The 24342-nt window shown below is 40.2% G+C and overlaps 1 protein-coding gene across 1 annotated transcript; it reads left to right on the top strand.

Moving 5' to 3' along the window:
• Nucleotides 1-5797: 5797 nt before the first annotated feature.
• C12H2orf73 (chromosome 12 C2orf73 homolog) lies at nucleotides 5798-23606 on the top strand. Its single transcript, XM_056357567.1, is given in 6 exon segments — nucleotides 5798-5867; nucleotides 8272-8397; nucleotides 18345-18442; nucleotides 19472-19511; nucleotides 19514-20945; nucleotides 22006-23606. Coding segments are annotated over 5 exon segments (657 nt in total). The 3' UTR covers nucleotides 19837-20945; nucleotides 22006-23606.
• Nucleotides 23607-24342: the final 736 nt, after the last annotated feature.

The following is a 24342-nucleotide window of genomic DNA, read 5'->3' as shown; positions in this document are numbered from 1 at the left end:
CTTGCAGAAGTCCTGCCTCAACAGCCACACTCCATTGGATGCTTGGGGGTGATACTTCCTGACAGCGTGACACCACTGGGGATTGCATTACCCAGGCATGCGGAAAAGAGAAAGTGCCTGTCTAGCCTAATAAAATAAACACAAGTAGAAAAATACAAGCCAGAGGTAGAGCTAGGGCTGCACTCATGAATCCCAATATAGGCTTCCGCTTCAAAAATCCTTCCCTACATAAGTATCTTTAATATAGTCTCTGGCTTCACGTTATTTTTCTTAAAGAAAATGCTAGGAAAAGGAGCTTTGCTTGGATCAATATATCTGATCCCTTTCATCAGGGCACAGTGTGTGCTGCGTTTCTTGCAGGGGGAGGCTTTGGAGGATACACCCCGAACAGGGGAAAATTGTAATGGCAAATTACAAATGTTTTAAATAACCAGTTCATAAGTAAAATGCTGAATTGGGCATTACCGTGGCATAACATATGCCACAACTGCAACTACGGGTAGATAAAAGGTAGCTCTGGACTGGCCTGCTCCTTGAGGAGTGACTTGAACAAGTCTATTTTGCAATGCTACAGATGAAGGAGACAAACTTCACAGCCAGTCAGAAGTAGTAAAGCTGTCACTGGTTAAAGTATTTTCCTTTAATCTGAAAGCTTTTTCCATAAAGCTTGTGATTTTTTTTGTTCTGTAGGCATCTAGTGGGCTTTCCTCTGTTCAGATTGCTCTTCTCTTTCATTATGAAGAAAATTTTAATATTGGAAAAAGTCATGTATGCACAGGCTTAGGGAAATTGAATCTCAAAACTGACCAATCAGTTTAAGGTCAGAGTCAAGTAAATTTAATCCAAGAAAACAAAATTAGGTGAATCAATCTTATTTTTTCTTCAACCCACTTTACAGTGAATATAGTGTTATTAGGATCCTGAAACTTAGTTACCCATCTCTAACCACCTCTAGCTCCTTTCGTGAAGCTCCCACTAAATCCCTCTCTGAACACATCCTACAGTCCTTTCAGAAGCAATTGGCTTACAACAGACAAGTGGAAGCCCAGTGTGCCACCTCATTGCTATTCTGCTTTCTCTTCAGGAAACCAGAATGACTAAATGCTTCCACAAGATACCAAGCCTAGCAAATTATTTTATTTTTAACTCTCAGTATAGATACAGTACACAATTTTCTCCATGCTTTCATATGCAGTGCTGAGATCTGCAGTGCACCCACTTACATTTACATAAACATTACACTTGTGATTCTTTATGGAGGGGACGATTCTGTCATGGGGAGAACTTTAATCCACCTGTGATCAGGTGAGTGACTCCTGTGACACGTCAAGAGCCATTTTCTTCAAATGCTGGCTGTGAATTTAAAAACCTGAACCCTCACATACCTCTTGGGGTATGCTTATATGTTCTTTAAAATGTGTTTGTGGGAAGAAATGGGCAGGAAAATTTGAACTTGGTCTCAGTGTATACTGAGGAAATTTACTAAGGAAACTTTTTTTTTCTGCAGGTGAGCTATTAATAAATTGATAGATTCCCTTTTTCTCTTGCACTTAAACTTATTGTCCCTTCCTCTTCAGATAACTTCTTTCCCAGGACTAGGTGAGGATTGTGAAGGAAGTACGGATTGGAGTTCTCCAGCCACAAAAGGAGCAGCCTCCAAAAGAGTGATGTAATCTCTGTGTGTGTGTGTGTGTCATGGTACATGCCGCAGTTAAATGTCCCATCAGGAATTGGAAGTCGGGTCTGGCTGTAGAAACATTGCACTGGAGGCTGTATTCTTCCTTTTTAACTCATTTCTGCTTGGTGCTGAAACAGTAGCAAGGTGCCTTTTGATGTAAACTGGACTTACAGAAGAAACACTCTATAGGTTTTCCTGGGCTGTGAGCACCCACATACTACTCAAGAAGTGTCAAATCAGCTAGCTGGAGATGCTGAGCAGTGCAGGAAGGTAACCTCACTGACTTCCTTGCAAAGTAGTATTGCAGCTACCCAGCCTGGGAAACTGAAAATGGTGGGGTCACACAACTTTGCGTATGTGAGATCAGGAAGTATGTCTTGTCCTAGATTCCATCCTGAACTGCCGAAGGGGGAGAAATCTAGTCTATCAAGGCCATTTATCTCAATCAATATATGTTCTTTCACTCTGTGCAATTGCAGCAGTCTGCATGAACAGCCCCGGTTCTGTGCAGCCAAATAGGGAGCCTCTGCTTAGTGCTGCGTATTGAGCTGGTCTCCAGGTCTGCACTAACCGCTGTTGTGTTTCAGGCTGGGGTGAGAAGCTGGGATAGGCACTAACTGCACATGCGAGTGAGGGGGAAGGTGGGGAGGAGGTGCCCAGGGGGGCTGCCTGGGCTGGAGCCTTTGTTGGCAGAGCTGCTGCCGCCCTCTCCCCGAGGCTCTATACTTGCGGGAGCAGAGTGAACTGCTGAGATTTCTCACCTGCTGGTCCTGGGTCCAACGTGAAGCAGTATAATATCATTATGGGGTGGAGTTCTGCCTGAGCATTTTCCAGTTCAGGGCTCCCCATTCTTACTGGAGAGGTCGTTAGTTCTCGGAGGGGTGACTTGCAACGCAGAGAGTGATTTTAGGTATGTAACTGAGGTCTGGCAGTGTCAGGAGCTTGGGATAGAGGTCATGTAGGGATGTGCAGGATGAGGCTTGAACCCTCAGAGTGTGTGGCAGAGGAGGTATGTGCAAGGCAGTTCTGCAAAGTGGTATCTCCATAACCAATTATTTAACTCTCTTGAGAAACAGGGAAAATTGTCCAGGCTATTGGCGCTGCAGTGCTTCTCGAACTTGAGCTTGGCTGCTTGTGCATGGTATTGTGTGCTAGGCCACAAAGTCATAGCCTGACTTCAGCTGGGAGTTCCGCTCCTTGTGCTGTGGGTACTACAACGGGTCTCTGAGAAGCTGTAACTGTCTTGGAGAAGCGTCAGGATATGGGAAAGTATCTGTCACTTACAATAGCTTTTCTTACGTGAACTGTAAAAGAATTTGTAGGTTCCAGGCATGGAACTTGGGTGCTAGTAGGCTTGGCAGTTTGTAGACAAAATGTGAACAGAAACAGTAAAAGAAGCAGAAGATAAGAGAAAAATTTGTTCCATAAACCTTGTAGTTCAAGTAGGAGCTGAGGTTGAAATTAAAGAGCATTGTTTTGGGGCCTGCAACCTGTCTTTTCTATAGATATCCTTCTTAAAGGGACTTCCTCTATCAAATTAGCTTTTTGAACCTTTTAACCTCTCCCCCCGCCCCCACTCCCCCCCTGTTATTTAGCCACTCACACACTGGATAAACAGAGTTTCAAAGACCTTTGAAACCCCAAAAGATGGGGACATTATACAAATTAATCCTACAAAGCAAGGTATTTCCTGGGAAAGCCTTCTAAAGGAATTTATTTTTCATTAGTGAGTCCTTCATTACAGGATTAAAAGCTAAGCTCCTTCCTCCCTCATTTCTTCCACAAATTAGGTTTTCATAAGACCTTTTATGTGTTTTTCTAAGTACCACAGATCTTGCCCCTTCTGGCAGAAATATAAATGTTAATAACACTAACTACTTCACACTAATCAACTACGTTTAGGAACTTTGGCTAGGAAAATCTTTGCTTGGAAAGTATATGAATTCCTCATTTTTATTTTTCTTTTATTTTTTTACTATGATACACGAAGTATAGTTGAAAATACACAGGGCCATATAGTAGATTAATTTCATTGACTTCAAGTCAGTCTCAATCGTGCAGAATAACCCTGTTTTGGCCTTCTGACGTCTTGCATACTGTATCTACTACTGGTATTTTGAGAGGGGATTTAACTTTTTAATGAAAACTTGGGCCTGTTAAATCTGCAAATTGGGTGAGTAGCGTCCACATGTGAACACCAGACCCTCTGGAGATGCTCTTATGTCAAGACTTTCCAATATGGGGCCAGTAAAGGGTCCTGAAGAGGGAGAGTGTAGCAGATTGCCCTGACTCTGAGGGCTCAAAGTTGGCATAAAGGAGTTTGTCTCTTTTGCCTTCTTTTCTGTTCATGTACTACTGTAGAATTTGAATGCTTCATAGTAAAACTTTTCTTTAGCAGATAGGCAGGGAGATGTGTATCAGGTCGAAAACAAAAAACATCTGCTGGAAGATTAATGAGAAGATTATTGGCCAGGCTTTTTCCAGTTCATTATCTCTGCCTTCCACGGAAGTCGTCACTGCAATCCCAGTGATTTACTATGGAGCAGAAGGGAGTCAACGAAATAGGACTGAATTCTCCATCCTATGAGCTAGACCTCAGGGTCCAGTCGTGCATCTAGTAACTGCATGCAGGGAAAAGCTTCTATTCTGTGATCTCTGAAAGTGTATGGTCACTATTATGGTACTGTGTTCTCTTGTTACAGATGTCTGTGGAGACTTCTGTGCATGTCCAGAATTTATGAGGAGAAAGGTAGAACAATGGACAATGACTAACTGTAAACAAAAAGAAAGGTCAGCCTTTTCTAGGCCCTTTTCTTTCCCTGTGAAGGTAATACAGGTAACGCCTGTATTATGTCGAGGTTGTTCTATAATAACAGTTAACCTAATACCATTCCAAACTTCCTGCTTTGCCTCATCTGGTCTCCAGCTGAACTGCAAAGAGAAAGAAAATATAAATAATTTGCTAAAAATACTCCCAGGAATAAAGTCACAGGAACATGAATACTCATTTTTATCAAATCAGGTAGATATGTGCAAGATACACCAAAGCTGGAATACTTAAGGTTTAGCAGCCTGACAAATATGCATGCTGTGGAAACTGCTGACAGGTGCTGAGCATTTAGGATCCAAGGGCTTACCCTCAGCAGTGACAAAACATGCACAAGAAAAAAAGGTTTGTGCTTCAAATGGAAGTGTAGAATTCCTGATAAGAAAATGTCTGATTTCCTGTAAAAAGGGTGATTTGTCTTGTCCATATCTAAAAAAACCCCAGGTCGGTATGTAATGTTCTTACAAGTTTCTCGCTTAATGAGATAATTTCATCCAGTGGTAAGATTTCATTATTACTTGGTTTAGGACTCTAGAACAAATGGAAAAATGAATAACAGTTAACCTGGACTTTCTAACAATTTTGTTAATCTTACCTGATTTTCTAGACCGGAAAAACATGGTAGTGGAAATCAATCTTTACTTACAAGCAACGGATGCAGTAATTCCTGGGTAACATGAGAACGTACAAGTAAAACTAAAAAAAGATGGTCCCTGGTTCAAAAACTGGAAAGTGGGTGAAGAGCTGATGAACAGAGACAGTCGTATGGCAAGTCTGGAACATTGAGTTGAACTGGAAAGTTCACCAAATTCAGTCCTACTGGACTCATGCACACCTACATGAGTACATGTGCATGTTCAATATAAACATTGGGAAGAAGTGAAAATTTGCTTATTAAGAGGCATAATTTAGAGAGCGTGTCAGCATGATGAACATAAAGACCTAAACGACCTGGAAGTCTGTAGTAATAGCGCTGTATGAGGTCTTCCCAGAAGAGAGAGAGAAGTGTTAATACTGTTGTTCTGTGTGCTGTCTGACAGTTGAGAATGTACAAGGTGTTCAAGAAATTGAAATGGAGCAGGTTCGTTTGGGATGAGTATGATAATCATGGGATGCAAGAACCACATATGGGAGAGGAGACATAACCTGTCTTCTTTTAAACCTATTCAGAAAAAAACCAAAAATATTAAAGAATGTCATTGTTATTTCTGCTTGTGTTATAGGGGTAAGTGCTCAGGGTCACAGCAGAAAGAAATAACTAATTTTAGCTAAAGGATAATAATTGGGTAAGAATGACTGGGGCTTTATTAGCCCAAGAAATTGATCACTCTGAAAATGAGATGGCTTTTGACTTTCTGGGCAGTGAGGCTCTGGCATGGCAGGAGTAGGACTAGTGGGAAAAACCTGTAGTATTGTTATTATTGAGGTAGACTTAGTGAATACATAAACCTGGGATTGTATACCAGAGTTGCCTGCAATAGCAGGTTTGTTTGAATGATCAGGATGTCCTATCAACACTGTGTTCCTGAGGCCCTAAAACAATTTATGCATATTGCATACGAAAATAAAAATAGGTATGCGCATGACTTAACTTACAAACAAAAGTGCCTGAGAGGCAGCCCTGAACTGACACACACACACACACTGCTGTAGCTACACACCAGGAAGTTACTGAAGGAAAAGCTGTGATCTTTGCCGAGTTCAATAAAATCTGTTAATAAAAGACAGTTGTATGTAAGTAGAATTGATGTATAGAATAAAACTAGACAGGAAACTTTTCAGAGAGCTGATCCACCTTTTCCATTGAAAACAGTGGAAGAAATTACTACTTTGAGAGCTGGATGAGTCAGACTGGCTTTCCATGGCACATTTGCATACTGAGTGACATAAGGCCCAGTTTATATGACAGTCCTTCAGGTACAGCAATAAGACTAATGATATGTTTCAGTATGAAAGTGTGCTGTTGGAAACTTAGAAGTTCACACTGTTACTGGTTCTTTATCCGTTGAATATTTTGAGACAAAAGACCTGAGTTGTTGGTATATGAAGTTGATTTTCTTGTCTATGGTTTCAAGTCACTGCATACATAAAACTTTTTTATCAGAAAATAGCATTTGGTTTTGAAGGACAGGACTTCTTTTTTTTTTAAATATTAATGGCATATTTCAGTATCAGTTCTGTTTATAAAAGTACACTTCACTATTTCCTTGAAATTACTGATCTGGCTAGGTGAATGTTTTGTAATAGAGAACTTTTTCCTTTTGTAACTTAAGTACTTAATTGCTTCTAATTAGTTTCTATTGAAAAGGAGGCTTGGATCAAAATGATAAGAATACAGAGGAAAGGATGGAAAAGACAATACAATAGTAATGCATATTATTAGCATGTCAGTAGTATGATCGGAGATGTCATTATGGGGTGGTATAGGAAAAAGGAGTAGAAGTCTGAGAAGATCTGGCAAGAGTCACAGAGGGGCAATTGAGGGATTCTGGGAAAGATGGCTAAGATAAGTTGAAAGAAACCACTGGCAACCAGAATCAGAAAAAACAGTATTTGATGAGGCAGTAGTAGACTTCACTAATCAGTGTCCAAAGCAGCTGATAGGAATAGCCAAAACCTTTTAAATTGGCAGTTAGTGCAAATCATTAGCACTTGAGAGTGCTGGCACCATGGCCAGATTAAAAAAGAAACCAAACACCAAAACCCAGCCCACAGAATTAAATCAGGAATAAAAAACTGAACAATGTTAAAGAATCTCAAAAACAAGTAATCTAGTCCAGGAATTTGTATCAGTTTTGTGCTTTCAGGATCACATAGTAGATGTGAATGACTCATATTCTTAATCTAGAGGAACCAAGAAATTAACACTTTAAGTGCGACTTTTTGTAGAACCTGACCTTCATTTCTCTAGTATGACTCAGGAGTAACTAGAACAAAATGGGTGTGAATGGGAACAGAATCTAATTTTTGGTATTTGCTGAGACTTAAACCCAGATTATACCAGAATAACTGCACTGAAACCTTGTTCTGCTTTCGGAGCAGTGAATAATATCATCTAGAGGTTGCTGACTTCTTAACCAATATGTTTTTTCATTTGCTTGGTGTAAATACATTTAACTATTGTCAGTGAGTAGAGTACATATTGGTGTAAAAATTTCTTCCTTGTCTGGTTATGTCTTTCAGCCCAAATACTTACTTTATGTTTGTATAAATATATATAAAATTTTAATACTGACTATGCACAAGAATTGTCATCAGAGCCATTATAATCTTTTTCAAGTAAACGCTGCTTATGTTCATCAGTGGTACAATAATCTGCGACCCCATTATGCAAGATTAGTTAGCTCTGTTGTGAGGTTACTAAAGGAGCCAATGTACTCTATGGGAGCAAAAGACACCAGGACAAAACAGGTATGAATGATTTGCACTTCCTCTTTCAATATTGTGTAGATATGTATGTGGCATGAGAAACCCATAGTAAAAAAATTCTACACATCTGAGTGAGACCATCAGCCCTAGAACAATCCATAATTAAGATTTAAAATTACTTTGGGACTTCATGTAGCCACAGAATTTATTTCCTCGGAAAGCTAGTATTAGGTGTCAGAATGGGCTTAGCAGTAGTGGCAAGGTTTTGTTGTAGTGGATAGTGTTCTGAGGGGACACTTTAGAAGCATTGTAATAAGAGCAGCTTTGTGTTTAACTGTGTATGTGCAATTTCCTCTTCCTTCTTCTGCTATTAAAGCATCATTGGTGGGCAGCTGAGGAGTCCCACATGTATCGTTATATTCCACTGAATTACAGAGCACCCACAAAACTAATCTTCAGAAACCAGACTGTGAGTTGGTTTTGCCAGCTGAGTTCAGTCAGCAGCAGCCTTCATGTGGAATAGGTGAGAACCCTCGGAATTTTTCTCCAATGTTAGCTAACGTTACCTGACTGGATTGCACTGTATACACTGTCAAATAGTTGTTATCTGCCAACAGATTCCTAAGTTCTGTGCTTTGGTTTTGTCTGTATTCAGAAATTGCAAATAACATACATTTTTCTAACTACACTTTATGGGGAGCGCTTGTCCGCAGATATGATTTTTGTTTCCTTGTAACAGTATGTGTTAAGAATTACCATACTGATATCACTCAAGGTGTTTCCTTCTGACTATCTGCCATCTTGAGTAAATATCTATAAAAATTGAATGTCTCTGCTAGCAGATTTCACCTGTTAAATAACCCTATATTAGTAACAACTGTTTTCTTCTGGTATGTAAAAACAAACCTTTTTGAGTTACCACATGAGGAAATACTTCTATTTTAAAAATCTCCATCTGGAGGCTGTAAGATTGTAGGACTCTTCCTTCAGCTGTTTTAATGTATAGGTAGAGATACTATTTTTGAGTGTTTGAATTCTGCTGTCAGAGGACAATTGTTTGCAGTGTCCACTTTAGCTGACAGAATGTCCTCCTGCCTGAGTGCTTGCTTTGAGCTGCTGCATTGCACTTTGCAGCACAGACTAACACAGTGCTAGTGAAGGGCTGTCTCAGCAGGGCTCAAGGCAAGCAGAATACATTCTCTTGTCCTTTTTCCCAGACACCTCCAAAGCAAATTAATGAGAGCAAGTCTAGACCAATTTTTAAAAAACTGCTCAGACAGGCTCTCCCTCTTGCTAGTGTTTTGTCAGTATAATGACTGGCACTTTATTCTCTGTAAGTAGGGTATTTGGGGATCTAAGTCTTCTATAAAATCAGACTTACATGAGGGGGAAAGACTCATCTAAAAGCATGTCTGTAACAGGTGAGCTAGCGGACTGGCTGGAAAAGCAGTACTGGTTAAATGTATCTCTTTATGTGCCTAGTAGCAGTGTGTTATCAGCAAGTGAACTCAAACTGCTGCTGCTGTGATTTTCATCGCTTATTTTAATGAGAAGAATTTGCTGCAGAGCAGCTGCAATTCTGCATTTCTTAACTCCACGCATATTTATTCTGAGCCAACTGGTTGATAAGCCAACACCCTCGCTGACTGTGCCAGGAGGATCAAAAGGGACTGCTGCTGTCACCAAAGGATTTTCCAAGAGAGCAGCATGGCAAGCATGTGACTGCACTCTTGAAGACTAGAGTGTTATGGCTGAACTGCATTGTCTTCAACTAAAAAAAAATTATGTGGATTACTTTTTTTAGTGCCAGATAACACTTTGAAACACAACAGCTTATACTCTGTTCAAGAACCCAATGCATTTTCTCAGTTATGAGAGCCTGATACACTTGACATAAGTATAATGCTGCTCTGATGCTCTGAGGTGCATGGTTACTGTGAGGTAATAGGAAGCTTAGATTCTGAAGTCTGGAGAGAGGCTCCTCCCTAGCTGGCAATTTCAGAACAGTCTGAGATGTGCAGGAAATAGGGCAAAGATTATGCAGTGTTAAAATCTCTCCAAAAAAAACTTCGGCAATTATAGGGAGAAAATAAGGGAGAGGAAGGAGGGGAGATGTTGCCTTGAAGAGAGGGATAATTTCTTGTCTCCCCTGGACTAAGGACTGGGGTTGCTGCTTCAGGGCTCTTTCTCTTTAGTAAATGATGAAGCAGATTCATTCTGCAAGACACCACAAAGCCAGAAGCAAAGGTGATGCTGCCTGGGTAGACGCTGGAGTTCCCAAGGTCTCTGGCAGCAAAGGGAGGGCAATGGCATTTGAAGCAAGTAAATTTTTTTACATTACAGCAAGAACTATTGTGTGCTGGCTTGCTTTCCTCCAGAGTGGGAGGGGAAAGAGAATGGCAGTTGTTTCTTTGTCTCTGCTAGTGGAGGAGAAGAACATATTAAAATGTTATAATACAGATAGGCACAAATCTTTCAACATATCAGGCTCTTGAATCTTCAAGAGGTCTCCATCCAACTATTAGCATCTAGGAATGAAAGTCAGAGATAATAGTTAACTTATATGTGTGGGTTTTGATATATACAGTATCGCTTGGTGTTAAGAGATCAAATGAGTGTTGTTTATAGCCTAACTGCTGCAAGTTTTTCAATTGTGTAGACCATTTTGCATCAAAACCATAGCCAAATGTGAGCGAGTTATGAAACAGTGTTTTAAGATTTACTGCATGTAGCTGAGCCTGTGTAGTGGAAAATAAAAAGCCACATTTGGAACCCTGACAGCTTTTGCTAAATGCTGAGGAGAAAGGAGAGAGACACAATTAAGGAATTACTTTCAGTTTTCTCTTTCTCTCTGCAGCAAAAGTTAGAGCTGTGCAGAGACGACTAATGAAATTTAGGATGACTTTTGAGTGTGGTAGTTAAGTTTACCTGAAGGATCCTAAAGCCTGTGACACTCTTCTGTGTGTTGTGTTGCTTGACTTAGTGACATAAGCATGTGCTGAACACAAATAATATGTACCTTTGTGGCAGAAATCTTTCAGGCTCTTCTAGGAAAGATCTTGGCTCTCTTGCCTGTTTGATGTTGGCCATGTGTCAAGGCAGATGGAAGTGGCCTGTAACAGAATGCTGTGATCATCCATCTGTGTCCAAGGAAGGAGAATGCTCTGAAAGGCAAGCCCTTCCCCTTGGCGACACCAGTTCACTGGTCCTAATATGACCCTGGTCATTGCTCCGTGGCTTTGATCAGTGATTTTTGGCCTTGTGGGAGCCCTTAAATAGACTTTTTGTGTCTCTGGAGGCTGCAGCACTACCCGTTTAGTAGTCTGGAGCCCCAGATGGGAGACTTGTGGAAGGCTTTCATAGAGGTACTTACAGAGAATACTTGGGGAACCTGTTCTGTTGATGTCAGCCGAACTGCAGGACAAGTATCATTTTGTTAAGTTCCAAGTGGCTTACCCAAGTGTTGTTTCCCATTGAGAAAGTTAAGATAATCAGGTTTATTAAGAAAGAATCAAAATAATCAACTGAAAGCAGCAACACTCATACGGTTGGTGGTTGGATCCTGTGCTGTGCTCCATCTGTTGCTGTGAAGCAGCTTGAGCAGTCTGTGGCGTGGGCTCTGGGCAGCGCAGGTGTGCTGTAGTAGCTCCCACATAGCTTCATTCCCCAACAGGCGGCGTGGGGGCATGGTAAGGGCAAGGGGTTATGACTGATCCAGGTCATTTCAGTTACTGCAACAGCAGAATGGGGCTGCAGAAGACTTGTACAATCTACTCAGATTTGTACCCTGAACAGTCCCAGGAGCAAGAGCGAGTAAAGGGCACCCTTGTGCTCTTTACTCCCTCTGCTACAGTTGAGCAATGCTCAACGCAGCTGAGCGTCTGGTCCTTCCAGTTACAGTAACTAGTCTATGAGAATGTTCATACCAATTAAATCTTATCATCAAATCATTCTGTTCCATCACTCCACTTAATTAGCCATGGTCTTTGGTATCTCAGAAATGCTGTACCATGCCAAATAATGAAAGTATTCTTTGTGTCGTACACACCCAACAACTGCCTGTCTGCCAGTTAGTCAGATCAACAAATATTTCTCCTGTGCCAGAGTAGTATCTGCTGGAAAACGTAATTGCCCACTTCTGGTTTTTCAAACCAAAATAAGTTGGAGGCCATGGTCTTTTCATCTGGGAAGTCAGCTTTTGTTACAGGAAAAGCAAGCTGGTTTCTCATCAGCTGGCTTGTGGGTTTTGTGTGACTCATCGCCGTTTATGCTAACAACTAAAACAGTTCCTCGAGTGTTATTTGTTAATACAGCCTTTCTATTTATAAAAGATAAATTCAGAAAGACTGTAAAGGAATACTAACTACTAGTCAGTAGGCAGCAGCAGTGGATCAGAGCTACTACTTAGGTCCCCATCTGCAGCAGGGGCCATTGACGTTATGAATGTACGTTAGGTGAGGGTCTGACCTAATTTTATTTTATATGATTGAAAACATCCAAACCCAGGCAGATCATCAGCAAGAAAGGGCCTGATTTGGCAGCCTGTGCTCTAAATGGCTAGAATTTTTTTCTGTTCTCCTTATATTTGAGCAGCTCTCATGAGCAAGTGTGGATGGGGAGCGCCATGGCCTGCAGAATGCAGCCTGGAAGAGCTCATCAGCAAATGGTAGCAAGGGGATGCATTAGAAATACATTCTCAAAACAATATAAGGGTTAGTTACCTGCTACCCACTGATGTTGAGACACATTTTCACTGCCAGTGAGAAAGTGGTTACCAACCTACCTGTGACAAGAAGTCAATTTATTCAGTGGAAATATAATCTATTTTAATAGCACCACCACAAGTCTGTGCTATGCTATCTGAGGCATTTGTCAGATGTGACAAGGCACTCGGCCTATTTTTGTCATGCAGCAAATCCTTTTTCCTATTTTACTTGGGGCTAAGTCCCATCCTTAGATATGAGCTCACTCCTCTCTTTCACTTACATGGAAATGTTGGGCATATGAGTGAAGGCAGAATTTGGCTGTGATCTGAATAGATGACATCTGTAATCTTCTTGCAAATAGGGGACCCAAAGGACACAAACAGGTGCTGATAAACATCTAGCCTGCATACATGCATTTGTAAATCCTACACGGTGCTCATCTGCATCTTTGAGTGCCTAAATACATTTAAAAATCTGCCTTTGAGAGACTTGTGTGTGTTATTGCAGGAAGGCAATACAGAGGTAGAAATTTAGTCTGTTTCTTGATTGCCTATGTATAGAACCTTAATCGTCATAATAGTCTTCCTCTTGCCAAAAAGCCCCATTGGTGGTTTCTATCTGCTATACATTGCAGCTAGGTGTGCTTCTGCCTGCTTGTCCTCCATGTGAAGGCCTCTCTTGTTCTATAATCCATAGAAGGACTAATTTCAGAATTCACATTAACACGAAATAGTCAGTCCCAACACCAGTAGACTTCAAACATTCCCACAAGCCCCTAGCTTTATTGAAAGCAATGGAAAAGTATACGTTCACCTCCATTGAGCTACAACTTCATTTTCAATTTGTGGGTCTGTTCCTGGGATGCAGAACGCCTCTGCCCAGACTAACTCCAAAAGTACCACCATCACTAGTGTTTATCAATTTAAAAACCCTGACCTTTGCTTTCTTTTCACTTATACTGGCAGTTCTTTAGGAAGTTATTTGCCTTTCTTTTTTCCCTTTGCTATCCTTTGTTGTATGAACCCAGAAAACTATTTGAACTAGACTTTACTTGCATTCTCAGCAGGAATTTCCCTTCCTGATCTGTCTCCAGATCAGCCACACAGGTTCAACAAAAATCCCTGATTTTTTCCTCATGTTGCAGCCCTTCTGTCATTGTAACTTCTTTGAGACAGATGGGCTGCTACTGGTGTCAAAAAATGTAATCTATGGTCAAATATTCACTATTAAACCTTTCCCCTTACTTTCCTTGCTGAGACAGCTAACGTGGAGATTTTCTGGAGTCCCAGGGATGATTAGCAGCTGGCACGGCCTTACTATGCAAGCATAATTTCAAGATTTAGCTGCTTTTGCATTAAACTTGAGCAACATCAATGCTGGTGTGTGAAACAGCCTTGTACAGAGAAGGAATCAAGCTCAGGGCACACTGTGGCTATCACCAGATAGAGGCTTTTTTGCTTTCTAGGGTGTGTAAATATCATTCCTACCCTTCACACAAGGCTCTAGGGATCTTCTATTGGATAATAAGTTTAAGTTGAAATAATGAGCCATTTTGAATGATTGATGGGGGATGTTGTGCACACACCCAGAATATGTCATTCCCAATGAAAAGGAAAGCAATTGTTTCCATATGTTGGCACACTTGTGATCTTGGTGTTGAGCCAGTTGTCTGGCTGTGATCAGGCAGCAGCATCTAACAGTGATGGAAGATTATACCTTGGAAGTGGGTGCTAACTTCAGGCTGTATTCCTTAAAAGGATATAAACTCTGAACACTTATCCAGGATGTAATTTATGGTTCCAGTATGTTTTGACTTTACATAGATGAAAAAATAGTCCTTTTGTGTATGCATATATGCATAAAAATTCCTTCTTGCTCAGCATCCCCCTGTCGTACCCCCCAAGGAATCCAATAAAACAATAGCTGGTGCTGTTTTATGTGCTAACTTAGCTGCATGGGCTATTGCCTGCTGAGGCCTGTAAGGATTCCCCCTTTTCTTAACACGACTCCTTAGAGGTGTTTTAATAGCTAGATCTAGTTTTGTTAAGTTTCTCAGCTGGAGTGCAGGCTCTTTGAATGGATCTTTAGATATGCTGTATACCTACTAAAACCATCTCTTTGGGATTTCTTTTAGTTTTGGGTTGTTTGGGGTTTTTTTTGTGTGTGTGTTTTTGTTTTTGTAGTGTCAAACTAGTTACGTTTGACTAGTCTACACAAATAGATTACTAATTTTTAGGCTTCAGCAATGAGGTTCCTCTATGCCAAGGCCCCAAGCTAACTTCTGTATCAAGCACAAGTATGTACCCGAGGGAGGTGGTAAGTTAAAGATTGCTGGAAAAGGGTATTTTTAATATGTGAAGAAGCCACCAATTTAAAATACTCTGCAAGTTCCCCAGGTATCTGCAGTTCCCTGAACCACCAACAATGGAGCAAAGCTGTCTGATTATGATCCAGCCAATGAAAGATCACTGCACCCTTCCTGAAGCGTCTCCACCAGCAATACAAAACCTGCAGTGGATGTTGCATATGTGTGTCTGTGACCCCGTTTGAAAAACATACAGGCAGGTTGTTAGAGGCACACAGACTTCTTTCTGTGTCACAGCCAGGCTAGTCCTTTTGGAAAATCTCAGTATAGAGTTCTAAAAAAAATGCATTCTTTCACTCCCTAAATTGTGAGCAACTGTCAAGCTTTCAATTCTGCAGCCAAAAAACCTTTGCAACTGTGAGACACAGTGGGCAGAATCATTCAAACCACTGCAGCAATGCTAATTCCTCTTGCTGAGAATAACGAACATATCAAATCACTCTTCAACGCACATTAAATCTAGGGAAATTACTAGATTAGCATTTTAACTCTAGGAATGTTTGCAGTGATAACATTGGAGCATTGTGGGGATGTGTATTGACCACCCTTATGATCCTCATTGTGCAAGAATTGTACATGTATGGAGTGAATGTCAGAACGCTTATCGGCAAGGATGTGCGTTTCTTCCCAAGATGACTTGCAGTGCTGTGGAAGGAAAACACTACCATGAAATCTGTTTTTCTCCTTTTCGGTCATGTGCATGGGTGATTTTTTAGTTATTTATTGGAAATATTAACTCATTCAGGCTCTCTGCTGGAATATTTATGTAAGATATTATGAATAGATTTCTGATACCTAAAATTCCACTGAGAGAAATGAGCTAATCTATTTTTATAGAAAACAAATGTGCAAAACTAGTGTGCTGAAATGTATTAAGATAGATAATGTATTTGAGAGCTAACAAAACTTACTGAGTAATTTATTAAGAAAATGGGTTTGATCGTCTTTGCAGGTGTTCAGATACTGAAGAGAAAGTCCCTGCTACTTTTGTGAACTACATGCATACTCAAAATTTCGACAATGGCATTCACATGTGGTTTTGAGCAACTTTAGATTCTAACTCATGTCTGAAGAGTGGCATTTTCTATGCAGCAAAAGTAGAGTCTGCGGAATGGATAGCAATGTTGTACATGCAGCTACTACCATGGTTGATATAAATATATTTCTTACCTCTGTATTCCAGTATGATAATTGGAAACTAGAATTTCTATCTAATTTTATTTTTCACACAAGGTCTTCCTCAATTTCATATATAGATTCAGTTATTAAACACCTGTGATCAGTAATCAGATAGGCAGTTTATAGTTCTACCAAAATACACTTCTTTATCTATACAAATAAAGGAGAGTTAATTCTAAACATATATAATTAATGCACAGAAAGTTGTAGCTAGCTCCAGGCATGCTTGAAGCCTGTAGAGCTCCACGAACAGCTACAAATAAGTCTTTACTTGCTCGTACTTTTGTAGGAACTTCAAAAGTTATGTTTGCACTTCCAAGCTGTAAGTATTACTATTCCCCTTCTGTAGCTAGTGAAACCGAGGCGTGAGATTTTACACATCATTGCCTGGGATTGCTTGAACATTGCTGAGTAGAAGATGATTGGCCTAAAACTGCTGGCACTGTACTTGAATGTAGATCTGCTCTATCTTCAGAATCACGTTAGTACTAATTAACCACTTCCAGCATATTAAAGGTCTTCAGTATATTTCTCACTACTAGTCCTGTGCTAATGTAGCAAGCTGCTCCATGTTAATTACAACCTCATTGAGGCGACCAGTTTGTGAAAAGACTGGGAGATACATATCACTTAGTGGTCTGATACTCATTCCCTCCTAGCCTGCTATGTCTGGCAGCCAAGCACTTAAGCACAGGCTGTCAGTTAAGTTGACCTTGAGGAACTCATATTGCTGACCTCTGTTTCCCTATCTTCTCAGTGGCGTATCTTGTTTGCTCTGCTATTACTCTAACAAAGGACTTTAGGTTTATCACACTTAAAAGACCTGATCTGGCCTTTGCTGCTCTAAGGGGCCCGTAGACCACTATTTCTGTACGATGCTGCATGTTACCCAAATAAATGTCCTTAAATTAGCCAGTTCAGTTATTAGGAGCAGTCTGGCTGTAGCAGCAGAGAGCTTGGTGTCAGCTAATTAATATTCCTGTATGTGTTTTTTGAGAAAACATGCTCTTTGGATGTTATTAATTATCTAGTTGCCTAGTTAATAATAGATACCTCTCAACATATTAATGGAATACCGTTATTGTCATATATATTTTACAAGAAGAGTGGGATCTTTCAGCTGATGTAGGTCTTGGTCCAGCAATGGCATAGCAGTAAGCCAGCATCTGTTGATATGCTGCTAGTTGTGTCATAGGGATGCCAACTATAAATTTACCGTATTCAAGCTCTGCTCCCACATTCAGGGTTTATGTAGAGTGTTTTGTGTCCTAGTGACTCCCAACAACTTTGCTGTGTTACAGCTGTGCAAATGGAAGTGCAGTGGCCTACATTTCAACAGTGATTAGTGAGACAGCCTGACCTGCTTGAAATGCTCTAAGCAGCCCTGCTTTTCAGAAAGCTTTGAGCGCTTGTTCACCAGTGAATCTGGTTTTATACCATGCCTCAAGCTGAAAATTAAAAATTTCTAGTAATTTTGGAGACTTTAATACAGAGTATTTAAATTGTGCTGGACATTTTTCTTCCTCTTGTGCCTGGATGTGTCGTGGTTCAGTGTAATGGATCAGTCTGTGTTTCATTAAATATTAACAGTGAAAATTTTGTTCATTTAGAGGGCAGTACTGTTGTGTTAGTAGATGGAAAATTGCCTGGAAGACTGCTGATAAAGGTGTAGTGGCAACTGGTACTGATGGTGCAGTTTCTGAACCGTCCTGCAGAGGGGACAGGTAATATGAAGTAAAACGTCCATGAGAAAACAAGAAGGAACATACTGTAAGAAGTATTCATGCACCTGCCAAATGATCCGACAGGACTTTCCTGTCCTGTGCTTCAAAAATGATCGCACTGAAATGCTGCTCCAAAACGTGCCAACCTGGCCTTCGTCTTGACTCCTGTAAAACCGCTGCTCTGAAGCCACCTCAGCAATGCTGTCCCTCAACAAAACTGTTGTTTTTGTTGAGGGACATGTGCGAGCACAAACATGAGGGACATGTTTGACATGTGCGAGCACAGCTGAGTATCTGACTCCTTTGTGCCCACTTCCCCTGGTGGTAAATGCTGTGGTTCCACTTGTCTGGCATGGAAACTTGAGCAGTTCAAGAAAAGCAGCTATCACTTATCTTCTGCGCAGCATGTAGCGTGTTTGTGTGGGCTACCCTGGACCATGTAGTTCAAGTGCTTCCTAACGATATAATATTTTTCAATTCCGTTTGCAACTCCTAGAGGCGTCCGAAGGTCTTCCAGAGGTTTTACAGGAACAGACCTCCTTTAGCCATCAGTACGATGCCAGAGACTCTGCTAATGAACCCATTCAAGGAAAGGTAAGACAATGTGCATCCTGTATGATTAATAGCATTCAGGAAGGTGGAGGAGTACGTTTATCCCAGAGCTTCCGACTGTCTGTTTTATATGAAGATTTGTTGTCGGATGCTTTAGAATTGTTAGCAGTTAATATTAACGACGTGCTCTTTTGTATTACTTGTACATGCTTTGTTTTGGATTCCTGTGTATTGTAGCACCCAGGCTTCCTGTAGTTTTGATGAACAATAACCTAATCATAAATCACATGATTTGGATTTCTAAAGAGTCTGTTTATGCTGTGACTTCACTGAACCTGACTGCCTCTCTGTGTGAAAAAGCTGGGATGAGTAAGATTAGAGCAAGGGCTAATGTATGAGGGCCTGTTTCGATACAGACTCTTTTGCCAGGCCTTGCCTCTTAGGGGTTTGTATGTATGGTTATGCGTTTCTTATAAACCAGTAGCTTCGTATAAATAGGGAACTGATCCACAGACTCTGATAGACTTAAAGAAGATCCAAAATATGGGGTTCAGTTGTGAAAAATATTTTGAGAAATGCAAGGTATGTTTGTTTGCATTTCTATCTGTTTAAAAAAAAAAAATCTTATGTAGCTCTGATGAGCAAAATAATTCAGGATGCAGCCGTAAATCTCCTGGCCTACAAAAGCAGCAGTTCAGAATTGTATCCATAGCAACCCATGTAGCAAGAAATGAAATCTGATATGAATAGTCTCGTACAGAAGAGCTGTATGCAAGTCACACACTCTCTGAGGCAGAGTGGTTGTGAACCACAGAAAATAAGATGCGTTTTCTTGTTGCTTCTTTCCAAGTATTCCTACCGTGCCCCATTTCATGAATAAAATGGGCTGACAAACCAGCTATTATTCCATTGCCTTCAGCTATTCGGACCTAGGCCAGTGGCCAGTGGAGAGGCCGAGAAACAAGCGTAAGCTTTGCCAGCACTTGAGCTAATAAATGAACTCAGTTCACAGCTGCATCTACGAGCTGCTTATGTTCCCCTGGTTAATGTCAACCTTGTTTCCCCTTCCAGCGACATGGAGCTTTTGTGTGTGCAGAGATAAAACCAGCAAGTGGTCGATAGTTCCTAAGGGAACAGAAATATTCCTGAGTGCTAGAGGGTCATGTTCACTAGAATGGCCAAAAACAGAGAAAGGAAGCTCAGTGGAAAGCCGAATGACCTCACCCAGTCTCTTCCTGCAGAATTCCTAGGAGACAGTAGGCTCTGAAAATCACTTATCAAAACCAGACGTCAGAGAAATAGCCAAGGCATACCCCAGAATTCCTGTGAGAGGACACAAAAGTTCAGGCATTTCTCAGACAAGCAAGGTAGATGTTGACTGCACTGCTGGGGAGGAGTCCTTTGCATCCTGCAATGAAATGGCCTTTGATAGATGAGTGAGGGGGTTACCTACGGTATGTAAAAACATGCAGACACTGATATCACCATCAGCAGCTGAAACAAACAGAGCCTAGAGTCACTGTTAGGCCATTGCATTTGCTTATTCTAATATCAATAACACCAAACACAAGCTGACACCAGTGAATTGTTGGAGGGAACACAATACTTCTTTGACGTACTAACAGCTGCACTATGCTTTGATGTCTCTAGAAAACTGTATGTTTATCAGAGTCTTTTTTTGTTATGGTGAAATTTCACTGTCTTCCCTGGAGCCCTCTTGATTCTTTCTATACATTCTACGTAAGATGATTTTTACATTAGTAAATACTTTCAGAGCTGCTGGTTAGAACTCACTGTAATTCATGAAAAAGTACTTCATTTTTCAAGCCAGTTGTACTTGTCCTTTTATTTTTTTGCTGGTTGCTAGGTGTTTTATGTAAATGGTTTGTATTTACACCATCTCTTTGGATGCTGCAGTGTGAAACGTAATTTTGCATGCCATGTGGTGTCAGCTTGTGATAAATGGAAGCCATTGTTGCTTCCATAGGAAACAATGACAGCCAAGAGGGACAATTTGCTGCAGTCCACAGGAATGCAAAAATAATATATCACTGCTCTCTACAGCTAATGAAGAGCTTGAAGCAAGCCCTTTCGAGGGAGAATAGAATGCTTTTACATAAGATTTAAGTCTATAATTTTTTTCATATTAGAGCACATTAAACAAGAAAACAGCTAATTTACTCTAGGCTTTCCCTCCATAGGAAAAGAAAACAATTGTTCAAGAGACTGAAGGACAAGTTTTACTAAGAATATTTCTCCATTATTTTTCCCTGTACTTTTCACTGGTATTCACAACAGATTTTTCGCTGTATTCATGTGTCGGAGAGATTCAACGTTTTAACTCAAAAATTTAACTTGCAGCTTTTCATAAAACAGACAAGAGCAAGTTATTTCCTGCAGCACTCAAATTGGCCCCTCTGACATGCTGGAGCAGTTCATGTATGCACTTTGCTGCAATGAGAGTAATGAAAAATCAACTGTCAGCTTTCTGCATCAAGAAAGACATGTCCTAACTATATATCATTTTACTAGACTTACACATTTGGTAAGTTTTTCTTTCAAGTACTGGTAACAGAATGGGAAAATAATCCTTGAACGTTTTGGGGAAAATACTTGAGATAGTGTTTACTTAATGCTTTAGATCCTGTGTTACAGTCAAAAGGAAAACACACCTTTATACCACATGCTGTGATAGTTCTTAGTTTTTCTTCGGTTGACGAAAAATGTATGAAACTGCTCTAATTTAGCCCTCCCTTGTGCAAACTCACCTTCTATTTGTATCGGTAAAAACTGAGCGAGATTACTAGCTGCACCTCTTCGGTTTCTACTATCATTGCCATATTGATAGTACATTGGCATTTGTAGATCAGGTCTTGCCAAAATGATCAGATATGTTTGCAATATAGTCGGGATTTTCCTGATCCTGTGCGTTAAAACTTTTCATTTCTCATAATGAGCTGTAAGTTTTTAAAGTAACTTGGCAAAGTGTGGGGAGTAGAAGAGAGGGTAAAATCAGTAAGAACTAAAACACTCTGTACAAACACCAACGCAGACATTAGGCACAAGGAGCCAATCCTAAAACGAGTAACAGCCTTTTGGGACATCTAGTACACTGTAAATAAACCTACTATGTCAGACTTCAGAGGTCATCCCAGTAAAATAAGAATACCTTAGTAAAGCTATCTGATAATCTCTATAAATTCAGTTCTTCCTTCAGTCACAGTGAACGCAGTTAGTATATTCCAAGCAGTTAGTTAAATACCTTAATAGCTAAAGAAGAGGAAAGCAGCTCTGCAGCCCTGGAATTCTTGCATACTTTCTCTAGATGGATTTTTTTCACATGAGGTAGCAGAAGCCCAATGTTATATTTAATTGAATATTTGTATAACACGCACACAAATCCCAAACCCGTGATAATTTACTGTTAAGTTTTGCAAAGTACAATTTTAGACAAGATATCTTAAAAGAACAAAATGCCAAAATTAAAATCAATGGGAGACCAAGTTAACATGATAGAGAGGACATTGCCATTGCATCTAATGCCTTGTCAGTCTCTTAAATGCACAGAGCGTGTTCACTAACCGGTTTTAATTTTATCATTTCAGAAGCACCTGAACCTTGACCTGGATTATCTTATTTGTCGTCCTGTGCAAGTAGCACATAGTGCACATCAACTGTGTTTTCCAGAATCGTACTTTCTCTGTCCCAACTGGAATATTTTTCTCTCCCATGTGGAGTTTCCTGGAGCCTCTGTCAATGCCAGCTCACCTTCCTGAATAAATTAATTCTGTATTCTCCAAGTAGAGTAAATATGCAGGTATTATTATTTTAAATAATGAAGAAATGCCTATTGTAGGATAAGAGGACACATACATGACAAGATAAATCAGAAAATTTGTTGACACAGGACAGCTATTAGGCATATATGTTGTTCAGTTGTACTAAGGCAGGATAATGATGCTCATTAAAGGACAGTCTGTGTCACCTGAAAAAGAAATTGGGCTATTAACCCATGTCAACAAAAGAACAGTCTGAGGGAACTTGCATTCTTGAATTTACAATCTAAAGAATCAGCAGGTGCTATGGACAAGCTTAGAGTTAGACTTCTTTCATAACAATGAAAATAATTTTTAAATTAATAATTCATGTTATTACTGTCCATACTTCAGTAGAAGGATCAGACTGCCTAAATCCTTACTAGTGTGACTGGTTTCTACTTAGGAGTAAGATTGCTACTCATGGCTTACATGAGTAAATGTTTCCAGGCTCTCATTCATATTTCCTAAAAGCATTACATATTGTGTAGTTTATTTCATACACAGTAGTTTAATTCATATGTTACCCAGACTATAAACACACAGACCGATGCCAGTCCTACCCTGTACCACACCCGTATACCTGCACTTTAATATTTTTGATGACTTCTTCTCTATATCAGATCTGCTTTTTGAAGATATTTCATTTGTTCTGAGCATCTCTGGTGAATTCATAGTAACTGTACTGGCTGTTTGATTGTGTCCCTCTGCTGTGCACTCTGGAAGATCTATTATCCAAGTATATTCATCTTTTCTGCTTTCTAAGCTTGTTACTTTAACAGAGTTGCTGTTTCATTGGTGACAGTTTTCATTGAGCATTAGTGAAAGCATTTCATTAGTCATTGTACATATGGAGAAATCAAAGTTCCATTTCATTTGAACTTTTTACAAAATACCTTTCTATATTCTGAAGATAGCTTTGTATTCTGTAAGTGGCATCATATAACACACAGAACCTTCCTGTCATAGAAGGAAAAAAAAATCTGGGGTAAGTCTTCCTCATCCTTTCTTGTTCTGTGTCTGTTCAGATATATACAACTTAGGCTAAACTGCTGTACTCTTTGTTGCCCAGGGCCTCTGGTCATCATTTGGGGCTCCATTGTGCCAAGTGCTGCATGGTGGAACAGAGGAGTTTACCACTGAGGTGTTCACACTGCTAGATTTAATAGAAGGCCACATAGAAGTTGGCCATAAACCAAAGTATTTGGTCCCTATGCATCCCCAGAGAGCTGTTCTGTTCCTTGAGGCTTGGAAACAGTTTTCATGGGTTGTTTCCAGGTGGCAAATTTCAGTCCAGAAGGAAACTACAAGGGAGGAATTTTGTAAGAGAGCTCTAGCAGAAGGATTCTAAGCCTTCTCTCACAGATTTTGGCATGTGTGGACTATTGTTACGAAATAAATGCAATGTGTGAGAGGTGGGACTTGGTTTATCTCTCTTTTTTTTTTAATCAGACATTTTGTGAGCTAGAGACTTAAAAAAAATATAGTAAGAACTTTGAAACGTGCTAACATTTTAGGGGTTTTTGTAGTGGTTACTAAAACCAGAATTTACCAGTATTGCTGTCCAGAATGCACACTTTAGTCTTCAGAGTGTTTACTGACTTTTTGTGACATTTGCGTGTATTGTTAGGAGCTTGGTCATGAGGAATGTCTTTAGAAGCTATGCTACCCGGTGTGCCTGGGTCATTGGTCTGTGAGCTAAAAAATCCTTCAAGGCAACAATGAGATGATAAAAGCAGTTGTTAGATTCTCACAGGTCACCAACCCAACCTACAGTCACCCATACTGGCATGGTGAGGAGATGCAGATTATCCCCCTGTGCCAAAAAAGAAGGCATGATTACCATGAGTTGAGAGAATTCATTGAGAGAAGAGGTTAGTGTCCCTGCTGCTATTCTCTGTGGGGTGCGAGTGGGGTTTGGGCTTGTCTTGTGCTGCTCTCATGAGTCACAATAAAGGAAGAAGCGAGCAAGCATTGGCCTGGCATTCAGGTTTCATGCTGCTGTGCTGTTTAGTCTTTCATTTGCCAGGTCTTTAAGGTTACTTCTGTGTCTGAATGTGCGTGTGTCTGCTTAGGTCTGGAGAGTTGTACTAACTAAATCAGTCTAAGTGTTGAGCAATGTTAAAG

Source organism: Falco biarmicus, chromosome 12, assembly GCF_023638135.1.
Source record: "Falco biarmicus isolate bFalBia1 chromosome 12, bFalBia1.pri, whole genome shotgun sequence".
Taxonomy (NCBI): domain Eukaryota; kingdom Metazoa; phylum Chordata; class Aves; order Falconiformes; family Falconidae; genus Falco; species Falco biarmicus.
This window is presented reverse-complemented; position numbering and strand designations above follow the sequence as displayed.